Source organism: Parasteatoda tepidariorum, chromosome 4 (genome assembly GCF_982258835.1).
Source record: "Parasteatoda tepidariorum strain Cologne lab strain chromosome 4, Ptep-v5.0, whole genome shotgun sequence".
Classification (NCBI taxonomy): domain Eukaryota; kingdom Metazoa; phylum Arthropoda; class Arachnida; order Araneae; family Theridiidae; genus Parasteatoda; species Parasteatoda tepidariorum.
In genome coordinates, this window is record NC_141758.1 from 121,387,563 (window position 1) to 121,399,901 (window position 12,339).

The following is a 12,339-nucleotide window of genomic DNA, read 5'->3' on the forward strand; positions in this document are numbered from 1 at the left end:
TCACCACTTCACAGACAGAAGTAATAATTAAAATTTAAAAGAGTAACCATTATTTATATAATTACATAACATTTGAACATTGAACAATTGAAAAACAAAAATGCTCCACCACTTCACAGACAGAAGTAATAATTAAAATTTAAAAGAGTAACCATTATTTATATAATTACATAACATAGACTGCACATTAATAATCAGTTTGCAATTTTTGGTATGAGCCAAGTTTTACACTCTTTAAGGAAGCCTTACATTGAATTTTTATTATTAAAAAATAATTATGATTTAGCAATAATTTATTTCGCAACACATAATTTTGACTTTTCCTTATCATTACGGGTATGTTGTTTCTACTGATAATTCAACCATCACATTTTCAATTTCTGTTCAACTACTGTTGTGAAATAATTCAATTTATTACTTACTCATTAATTACTAAGTACTTATTTGAATTCGTAGCCCTGTTTAGTAAAATCAAATTTTTGAACTGCATAGGCTTAAATAATGAAAAAAAATCTTTTTTCTCTTACTTAATAAATTAAAAGTTTCTATTCTCACAAATTTTGGAAGCTTATAAACGAACTCAAAGGAATAAAAAAGAAAAAAAACCTAAAGGTGTAAATTACATTTCTTAGGTAAATCTAAGAGTGACAGTTAAAAAATCTATGAAATATGGAGTAAAGAAATCCCATACGAAAACTGCTCATGAATTATGGAATTTCTATTTAATAACAATGACCCATTCAATAACATAAATCTATTGTCAGAAACTCGCTTCATATTTGATAAATGAACTTTACTGCAAAGAAAAAGAAAGAGTGACAAAAGTTTTAATAAACTTCAGAATCATGGTGAAATCTATAATTTGAACATCCAACAAATATTTAGAAATGCTACAGTAAAGTTATAAAAAATTGCAGCTCATGTTCAATAAAAGATTGATTCGTTAAAAATAAAGTATAAATTAGGCATTATAAAATCAGCTGTCTCATAAAAGTTCTCAGAATGGTTTGCTAACAAGTAGTGCTACCTTAACTGAAACTGCAATTCTAGAGCATCAAATGACATTTTGGCCCATACATTGATTAATATTTGATGATCACTCATTTCCAGGCTTTTTTTGCATGCCGAAAATCGAGGTGGTAAAGAAAAAAAATCTCATTTTTGGAAAGGGAAAATTAAGGACTTTTAAAAAACGAAATTATGCACCATGAAACAATTTTTTAAAACATTACGCACCCAGATTTTATGCAAATAAAAAAAAGGAATATCAAACATGGAATTTTCTTTTTGTTGTTGTTGATTAAACACTGTTAAAAATTTAACTTACCACGATGAATAATATTCAATTTCTCTTTAAGATAGTTCAACGCTTTTAATGTCTGCAAAAGAAAAACAGAATCAGAAAGAGATGTCTAAGTATGAAAAAAGATACACACTGTCCAAAAGAAATTATAGAGTGATCCATATAATTTGTGACTTTAACATTCATATAAGGATCAAACATTTCTGTACATTTCAGCCTAACAATTATTAGGATACATTATTACTAACAATAAAGAACATACAATACAAATATATGCAGAGATTCCTAACATTGATTAGGTCTAATATACAGTAATTGAACAGCAGCACAATCAGTTTGGATCAGAAAAAAATGTGTAAATAAATTTGATTTTTGGAACAAGTTGGAGCCAATAGTCTTTATAGTCTAGTAAAATTAGATTTTTGAGCACATAAATTAATATTTTATAACATATTTAACAGTCACTTCGAAAAAATGCATAATTAAATGAAAAAGATGAAATAGAAATGCAACAAAGAATTACTTTTTAGAATTTAATTCAGCACGCTTATATCATATCCATTTTAAATAATTAGATAAAAGAATTATACCATACATAAAACTAAGTGTTTATATAAGTTTATAATGCTGATAACAAAGACCTCTGACATATCACAAGCAGAGAAATTGCCAGCTAATCTCCAGGAAAACAATTTTAATTTTATCTGCGAAGCGAACAGAAATTTAATTGCATAGCAGTTATGGGGGATTGGCAAGCGGTAGCGTGCAGGGGGCGGAGCCCTCTAGTATATACATATATATATATCGTGAAAAGTGATTGTTCAAATTCCAAATTCACTTGATCGTAATATTGTATTAAAAAATGGGTTTTCTAAAATCATACAGATTTTCGTTGCAATGACCGTTGAAAAGGAGATCGAGAAACAAAATAGATTTACAATGGAATCTGATCAAATTAAGCACATTAATAAATGACTCAAATTTGTAATTTAATATTTTTTATTTTGTGTTCAGAAGAAGCTGCCGCAGGTTGTCAACCCAATTTATTCTAAAAAAACATCGCAGGGAGCACAGAACTTTTCAGGCAAAAAAAGGTGCCATAGTCGCCTCAGGTCGAAAATAGTTGCATTTTGTTGCCTGTGGCAACCCCGGTCCTTACATCTTATTGAACAAGTCTGAGATCATTGAATTCAATTATTTTTTAAATCAAATGAAAAAAGAAGAAAAAAAAACATTATTTTGAATTAAGAAATCTGTAACACATAAAATATCTTACTATAAATATTAAAACAGTAAAATGACAAAATTGTTTAAAATAAAAAAGCTACCCTTTAAAAGAAAAACTCACCGCCATAGTAACTTTTCCTAAAAAACTCTCTGGTATTCTTTGATTGAGCTTCTCATGCACAATTTTATAAAATTTGTCTAACGATGTATCCATTAACTCCATGCAGATCCAACAGTCACCCTACAATAGGTACAAATTATTATTATTATTCAATTTCAGAAAAAAAAATTTATATTATAAAAGAAGGCAACCAAATTATGTTTTAAAGGAAAAGATTAAATAATTTAAAGGAAACAAAGCTTGTTAGCAGTTCAAACACTATTAGTATTCAGCTATGCCATTCATAGTTAATTCCTCTCCTTGACTGCTCTTTTTTCAACAACTTTTTTAATGTGCTGACTGAAGCAGAATGAATGTTCAGTCATTGGAAAAGCAGCAAGAAAGAATTAAAGAAAAAAAAAATAATGTTCTTTTTTTTTTTTTTTTTTTGGAAATACTTTTCTTTTAACATCGTTAACATCGTGAGGTTAAAAAAAAAAAAAAAGAATGATGTGTCTATGTGTTAAAAAATTTCCAAAAAATAAACATTTCTGGGAATCAGATAAGCATAAATGGAACTTTTTACTTTAGTAATAAATCAGCAAAAATAATACGAAAAATAAATAAATAAAATCTAATTCGATTTTATATAATTATAACTATTTATATTCACAATATTTTTATTTGATTGCGAATTTGATTTTTTGTTCCAGCTTGTAAGAAACGGACAGAAAAACTCTGTTTAAAACAATTAATTAATTCTAAATAATTACTACTAAGATAAAATGAACGATATTTATTTAAATATGTATTGTTTTTCCTGCCCTTTTTTTTTGAAAAAGGTGTAAAACAATAGTAATCTAAAGTTAATAAATTGAAAGTTTTAACAAAACATCATCTATAAAGTCAGGGGTCGGTCTAGGTTTTTATGAGAAGTAGCAATTTTGTGAAAAATATAGTAAAAAATCAACACAAAAATGTGGTAAAGTAAGAAGATGTTTTCAAAAATTAACACTGCAAATAAAAATGGTTTAAGACTAGTAAAGTTTTATATATTTTTCTCATATATTCAAAAACAATTTTGCTAATGTAAAATTTTGGGCTTAAAATTGTATCCAAATTTAAAAATCCATAAAAATCATTGTTCATTGTTAAATTTCAACATGAATTTAAGAAGGAAAAAAAAAACTTGCATTAACAGTATTTGCACTAAAAGTTTTTTTTCATGAGAACATTTCTCACAAAGTCAAATAGAAAAAAGTTTTTTTCATGAGAACATTTCTCACGAGGTCAAATAGAAAAAAGTTCTACAGGACAGACAAGAACAAAAACTATTTCATACAAAAATAAAGGTCTGTTAGAATAAATTTAGAAGAATGTTCGAATCAAGGTGCGCAGCTAAATCTTTCAGCAAAATGTAAGCACCTTTTAAGCCCTACAAAAATATTTTTAAGCACTATATACATTAACAAAACGCTAAATAATTTTCTAAGATGCTACATGATCATGATAAAATAACTAGTTTTTGACAAAAGCACTCTTTTCTTGATTATATTAGCCATTAAAAAATGATCAAGGGATTTTTCGGTTTGATTACAGAGGGTGGAAAATGAAGCTTGAAATTGAGAATATCTTGCAAAATGCTGCAGACTTGCACACGAGATTGCAATAATGTCACTGAACCCGGCGCACTGTAAGCACGTGCGGACTTGCAAGTATTTCATTGAACCTGTAAAACAATTGGCACTTTCATACGCTATGTACCGCCAGTACATAAATGTTGGATAGAACAATGTAAAAAGCTCGCTTTTGCATAATACGTGGCGGAAATTGACACGGTAAAGGAAAAAATATCATTTTCGAAAAGGGGAAATGAAGCACTTTTTAAAAACACCCCATGAAAAAAGCAGCTTTAAGAGCTTTTAAAAGACTAAAATGAAAAAATGCACCTTTACACACTTTTTAAAAAATGCTACGCACCATGTCGAGTGTTTAGAATAATGTTTTTCAATAACAAATTTCAACTTCCTGTAAAGTTCACAGATGGAACACCTCATCATTTAATTCTTAAAAATAATTAAAAAAAAATATATACATAAAATAAAAATAAAAACTCCGCTACAATATGGCGTAAGCGACCATTTAAGTTTACCCTATCACACTATCCGGTCAAGCACGTGCTACCTATTCATATATGTGGAATTAACCAGGGAATTATTGTTTCTTACGGGTATACGAAAACAAAATTTTTAGAGGGCGGGGAAGATAATCATGGAACTTGCTCTTTTAAAAGCATTTTGTGAAACTACTGTTTTTCCTAAAGTTGAATTTGTGAAGGTACTGCTGAACGGTAGTAAATTTGCCCTGGACAGAACATTGAAAGTTATCTGAGATTTTTCAAAGATTTTCTTTTCTTAAATATACTTTGTGAGTATTTGTAAAAAAGACATTTTGTGTGTAACAGCAAAGATTCACAATCTAAGGAAGTGGAAGCATTACAAATAAAATAATATTAATTTCTCTCAAGATATTTTTATTTTTCAGACAATATTATGCAAAATATAATTATTTTAATTAGCATTTGAAACAAGTTTTCCTCTTTTAAATTTCTAAAAACTTAAGGTCATAATTGTTCATTTTGTCTACCATTTGTGTAAACTGAAAGATGCCACTGCCATCACAAATAATTTTTGAGAATTACCTCCTTCTTAACCCGTACCAATTTGTTAGAAGAAAAAAAAATGCAAAAAAATCAACACATTTTTTTAAAAATTTTATTAAGAAATATGCGAGTTTTAAGTTTGAATTTCAATTTTTTTTAATGTGTAAAAATATTTAATTTACCTTCAGTTTACTATCCCTAGTAGTCTTTGGCAAATGAAAAAAGTTAAATATGAGTCTTTGCAGGATAGTTCTTAAAACAAGGGACAACACAAAATGATACTTTCCTAACGCCAATGAAATGACATTTTTTTTACTCGTTCTTCTATGCAAATTCAGCAACCCTCGCATATATAATCACACAAAACACGTGAGCAATCCCACAATCCAACTGCAAAACTCCCAAACAAAATTTGGCAAACTTCTAATCACAGTATATTATTATTATTTTTATTTGACAAACGTACTGACAAATTCAATTCAATTATAATAAAACAAAACGTACTGACAAATTCTATGTCATATTTTTCTCAGGAAAATAAATAGTTACAAAATATAAATACCAGAGTTAATTCGGGATAATCAGGGAAACGGTTTAAAGGGGTCGGTTTTGTTCCGAGCAGCAACGAGCAAGTGCGTCCAGCCTCAGATTGCTCGGTTATATCGTGTCTTTCTAGTTTGTAGTAAAGTTTTATTTTGGGAGTTTCTTTAGCTAGTCCATGAGCCGGCCAAACTACAGTTACTACACTTGCATTAAAATAATGTTTCCGCATCATCAGTTTAAGCTCAAGTATTCATCAAACAAACAACAACATCTGCTACATTTTAGACTTTCAAAATGACAATTCATGACTCATTCCAAGAACTTTTCATGACTTAGCGAAGTTACTATTTTCTTCCGACAAAAACAGAACAATACATTTAAGAAAGCATTATAATAACATTAATAGAAATAATAGGTAAAACCAAAACTGTTTTACTCTGCATCTTCATAATTATAGATTTTAAATGCAAAAAACAGAGTAAAGAAAGAGTTGAAGCAATAAAATAGCTAAAAAAAATACAAAAGCAAAAAATTTTTTTTTGAAAATTACATTGTTAAGATACTTTTTTTGTTCCTCGGAAAGGAAAGAAATACTCCTGATTTTTCTATTATCATTTCGGAACAAAAAAAATTGGCCAATGACTGGCTTGCTTCGGTTAGAATTTGAAATAGATAAAATATAAAAAAAAAAGAAGAAAAAAAATTCTGAAATCACAGAAGTTTAAAAGACAATTCGCTGCAGAAATGATGTTTTTTCTTCTATTTTTTGAAAGAACACCATAGTTTTTTAAAGAACATAATAAAAACATTTTATATTTTAATAAAATAAGACTGAGTGAGGATTTTGTCACAAATTCAGATACTCGGAACACTGTGAAATTGGGAGAGGAGATAATTACATTTTAAAAATTAGATTTTTCGGGGACCTAAATCAATGATTTTTCTTTTTTAAAAAAAGTTAAAATCATGACAAATTTTGTTCTATGCCTAAATTTATGACTTTCCAGGTGTGCATAACATTTAATTTTTCCTAACTTAAAAATTATTAAGTAGATAGACATTTCTTTAAAAAGTAATTTTAAATTACCCAAGTTTCATTGTAGGACAGTTTAATTTTTTAAAATGAGTTAAAAAGTTCAAATATGAAAATAAATTTACTTCTTTAAATATTGCACCAAAGAATTGAACTATATAGATACAATCATTGCTTTTCATAACAACTTCCAAATCCATCAGAAGCTGTTTCTGCTCTTTTTCATCTACTGTAGACCTTATCCTCTAGAATTCAATAAAAAAAAGTACAATATATAGATATATTAATAATAAATAATAGATAAAAGAATATATATATATATTAATTATTAGGGTACCTTTACAGCCATTATAGTACCACTCATTTTATGTATCATTTTATTTACAGTTCCAAATGCCCCTCTTCCGATTTCACCCAAATCTTTGAGATCATCCGCTGTGAAATCATACGTCTGAGAGGAAGAGAAAAAAAGAGGATTCATTATTAATCACAAACTTTTCAGAATAACCATTGGATATTTTCATAATTTCATTTAAAGAAGACAGAAAATAAAAAAAAACTTATCTGATTTACTTTATAGTATAATTTAAAACTGTACTACATAATTCTTCATAATATTTTTGTCGCTTCTAGTAACAAAATAATAATTTCAAAATTAGGATAGCATTAAAAATAAACTTGTTTATGATAAAACTTTGTTAAAAGTACACTATTATTTCAATGAAAGAAAATTACATTATCTCACGAAATAATCTCTAAATTTTGAGGTGTTCAGTCCCTTAGGAAGCACTTAATTTTATGAGTCATTTATTAAGCCACCCATTGTGCTATTCATATATCACTACAGAAGAAGACTGTTCAGTTGGCAGAAATACTCTGTATGTGTTTACAAAACCTATTTCCCAAATGAACAACTGTCAAAGGTCCCACCATAGTTTAAAGAAAAATTTAATCAAGTTTTTGAATTGTTTGGGATTGTTAAACAGATCCAATTTATTACAATAACCACAATAATACTTAAAACAAAACTAATAACAATGCATTGTTTCAAATAACGTTGGTAAGCAGCATCACTATTGGCAATAAAATAATAACACTTTGTGTTAATATAGATTAAAAGGCCTTGCAGTGGAGTAAAGAAAATAAATCGAGACATTTTATTTAAAAAATCAGGACATTTCACGGTACAGCATACAGGTATCAGACAATTTTTATAAAGAGAAAACAAACAAAAAAGTGTTTTTTTCTACTTAAAAAGAGGCACATTTTATTGCAAAACAATATAAAATATACTATTTTAATTTCATACTTATTTTGACATGGCACGTCAAAAATTATAACAAACAGCCATATCTTACAAAAGATTGGGGACAGTCTTTTTTATATCATTGGGAACATTTCATTAGAAGTCAAGCTACATAACTATTTAAATCATGTACAATACTTACACAAGAATTATTACTTTTATTATGATTATTATTATCCAGGGAGCATAGCCAAATCTTTCACAAAAAAAATAAGCACCCTTTAAGTACTTTTAAGCACTCAAAAATATTTTTAAGCATTGCATTAACAAAATTCAAAATAATTTTCAAAGACTTTATATGATCAAGATAAAATAACTAGTTTCTGATATAAAAAAAAACTCTTTTCTTGATTATATTAGCAGGGGTTCGTTAAGACATTTTGTGAAAGGTCCTGTTCTTGTAAAATTGTGAAAAAACTACTCATAACTTGTGAATATAAAATAAGCATAAGTCACATTCTTTCAACCAGGGTCCTGCTTTTGTGAATTTGTGCAAATAGGGTCATGTTATTGCAAAAATTGCTAATAACCTTTTCAAGAAGTTTTTACAATGTAAATAGGTAAAAGATTCTGCTCAACAATTGCTGCAACTAAGTTAGAGATGCAATATACAAATATTTGGTATTTAGCCTACACAGAATATTCATTTCCAACCAATAATGGAAACAAAATCACTCACATTTTTAAAAATTTCAATTGACAAATTTTAAATAACACAACTTAGTTGTGTATCACTTTTAATGTGTTACACCTTAAGTAAATTTAAACAATTATTAAATTTATAATATTTTTTTTAAAAATTAGTCAGAAACTAAATCAATTATTTATTTACAAAAAAAAAAATTATCATTTAATATCAATAAGGATGTGCACACCATGTTTGTAATTTAAACTTAGGGTAACTCAGAAAACTTTCCTCTGTCCTTCCCTCCCCCGAGAAGCGTTTATTCGATTAACAAAACAATAACAAGGTGCGAAGACAAATCTTTCATAAAAAAATAAGCACTTTTTAGGCTCTCAAAAAATATTTTTAAGCACTATATACATTAACAAAATGCAAAATAATTTTCAAAGACTTTTACATCTTCATGATAAAATAACTAGTTTCTAACAAAGATCTCTTTTTCTTAATTACATTAGCCATTATTAAATGCTCGAAAAATTTTTCTGTTCGATATCAGAGGTTGGAAAGTGAAGCCTAAAATTGAGAGTATCTTGCAAAATGCAGCAGAGTTGCGCATGAGAGTGCAATAATCCCAAAGAACCCATCTCAGTATATATGCACAGACAGGCTAGCAAGTATTTCACCAAACATGTAAAATTATTGGTGCTTTTATATCTCATGGACCGACGGTAAGCCAAAATGAATTGTTGTTGAATGAATTGTGAAAATGTTGGATAGGACAATCTAAAAAGCATACTTTTGCATACTACGTGGGAAAAATTAACATGGTAAAGAAAAAACATCATTTTCGAAAAGGGAAAATTAAGCGCTTTTTAAAACCACCCAATGAAAAAAGCACCTTTTGAAGTCTTTTAAAAAAATAAAAATCAAAAATAGGCACCTTTAAGCACTTTTTAAAAACGATACACGCCATGTTATCCCATCCATAAAAAAAAAATTAGCCAAAACTATAATGAACTATTAACTGTTTCTTTTTTTTTAAACAAATTATAGTATTTATAATTTAAGATCATTATTATCTGATACATTATACATATTCAGTTTATACTACAGATAACGCGTTGTTAATTGTCATAAATCTAAATATTGATATTAATTCTTTTATGTGACACTTTAGGAAAGCTAAGGTGGTCCCCAATAATTGTCTGATCTCATCTGGCTGATTCTCAATATTTGTTGTAGATGCTTAAATGAGAATTTCTCAATTGCCAAACTATGTCAAATAAAAAGGTTCTTGACATATTCATCTAGGTTAAAACCGGATTAAACTGACAATTGTTAAAAACTTGCCATCCCTGTTTAGTTTAGAGCAGAAAGTATTAAGAATTTCCAGTATAACTTTAAAAATGGAGTATTAAAGAACTTATAATAGTTTGAAATCAACAAATGGAGTTCTTTTATAGAGCTGTTGCTAAAAAAAAAATTTAAAAAAAAAACTACATTCCATTTATATTACCTCATATCAATATTTAATTAAAATTTGTAATCAAGTACAATATCTAATAGATCAAATTTTTTTTTAAAAAGATTTTATACAACGAAACAAAAACTTGAGGAATATTCTACAAAATTAATTTATTGGAGGAATCCATAGATTCACTATTTAAAAATAATCTATGATACGATAACTGTATTGTTGATTGGAATCAATCATTGTTGAATTCAGCTGAATGAGGCAAAGGAATAATTGTGAAACTACAAAACCCTAGATGAATAATAAAATCAGCGGTTTTATTCATAGAAAATGGGATGTTCTGTACGCAACCAAGATCAGAACAACCCCTGATAAGCCACACTTTAACATCAAACTGTTTCCATACTGGCATTTTACTGGATTTCCTTAACACTTGTTGAGCCATAATATTTGTATCTCAAGAATGTGCTAATTTACTGAAACCTTAATAAACATACTTTGTTTTTGTTCCATGGTATCTCCTAATAAAGAATAATTTGCACCATGATACATGGCACCAAATTGAGGATGCTTTCGTAATTTTTTTTAACGCAATCCAAAATGTACAAAACAATGCAGTATTCATCAAAAATACTCACTTGGATAATTCGAAAATAAGGCTTTTTATTACATTACACAAAGCATGAATATTGCTTCAACATTAATGCGCATGCTATAGGCACAGAGTAACAGACAACGAAATTATCCAAATTCAACCAAATTATAACGGATTCATGCACCCTTGGGAAAGGTTATTAGTGCACACACAAAATTATATAAAGATGTAATCAAATGAAAGCTTACAACTTCAGGAGAAATTTTCAGTTTTCCTGAACTCTGCATTCCGTGAGTAACCCATCCTCTTTCTCTGCAAAATTAAAAACACATCCAATCAGATTAAAAGTCCAAAATGCAAGTAAATAAATACTAAAAAAGAAATATATAAATTTTAGGAAAAAACAAATGAAATATTCATTAATTTGTTTTGTTCAGGGTTGGGGTTTTGGACGTCCTAAACTGGTTTTGGACAGGACAAGTGGGTTTTACTGTCTTAAACTGGATAAAACTGTCCTTAACTGGGTAAAACTGTTACAAACCTTGAACTTTGGTAAAAGGTAAAAATTCTATAGGTGTAACAATTGTACACATAATAATTACATGCATCAATAAATATTTGAAATTTTTTATACAATTTACTTTAACTTATCAAAAGAAAATAATATAATATAATATAATAGGAAAAGGTTTATAATTTTTGAAGCTCCATAATTCATTGAACAACAAAAGTGAATACCTAATCCTTTAAATATAAATTTGCTTTTAATACTGATAAATAATGTTTTTGCATAAGGATAATAATGTAATATTAAAAAATAATAATTTTTTTAAAAAAATACTAAATTTGTTTAAAAATTAATCTTTTATTTTTCACAATATTTTTTTTAAAAAATGTTATAATTTCTGCATCACAGGATGATAAAAAAGATACCTATTTTTTAAAAAAATTATTTCTAAATATGTATTAATTAATATTAGTTTAAATTGGAAATACAAAATAACTGAAAAATGTATTAACAGTTTTGAAGGGCATGACATCAGTTTCAGTTACTGACACATCACCACTATGCTAAAAGAATTGAACATGAATGAAATAAAAGTATTCTTGAATAGTACTATAGATAAACAAACCTGTTTATGACTAACCAAGCACTTAGTCCCTAATAGCTTAACTTCAAACTTCAGTTATGTACTATTGAATGAGAGGACCAATTGAACTTGATTACTGATTAATCTTCCTTTGTTTAATGTTTAAATTGAAGAGTCAAACAATATTAATAAAACATTATACTTTTAAAAACAAATATTCTCTAGTATATTTAATTATCAATATGTTATTAGTTCTATTTTTATTTTACCTTCTAAATATTGTTCAGATAAAATTGTGACATAATTTGAGTAAAAGGGTTTTGGACAGTTTAAGACAGTTTTGGACAAAGGGGTTCTGGACAGGACGGTTTAAACCGTGG

General features: G+C 27.7%; 1 protein-coding gene across 2 annotated transcripts in view; it reads right to left on the reverse strand.

The window, feature by feature from the left end:
* The window catches only part of Mkk4 (dual specificity mitogen-activated protein kinase kinase 4), a 47,223-nt gene that overhangs the window by 26,311 nt on the left and 8,573 nt on the right, over positions 1-12,339 (reverse strand). For both annotated transcript variants that reach the window (XM_043053165.3, XM_043053164.3), the window contains exons 3-7: positions 11,117-11,180; positions 7,206-7,319; positions 6,994-7,113; positions 2,652-2,771; positions 1,328-1,379 (exon numbers count right to left, since the gene is read on the reverse strand). In XM_043053165.3, coding sequence (XP_042909099.1) covers positions 1,328-1,379; positions 2,652-2,771; positions 6,994-7,113; positions 7,206-7,319; positions 11,117-11,155 — 445 coding nt within the window. In that variant the 5' untranslated portion in view covers positions 11,156-11,180. The remainder of the gene's footprint in view (positions 1-1,327; positions 1,380-2,651; positions 2,772-6,993; positions 7,114-7,205; positions 7,320-11,116; positions 11,181-12,339) is intronic.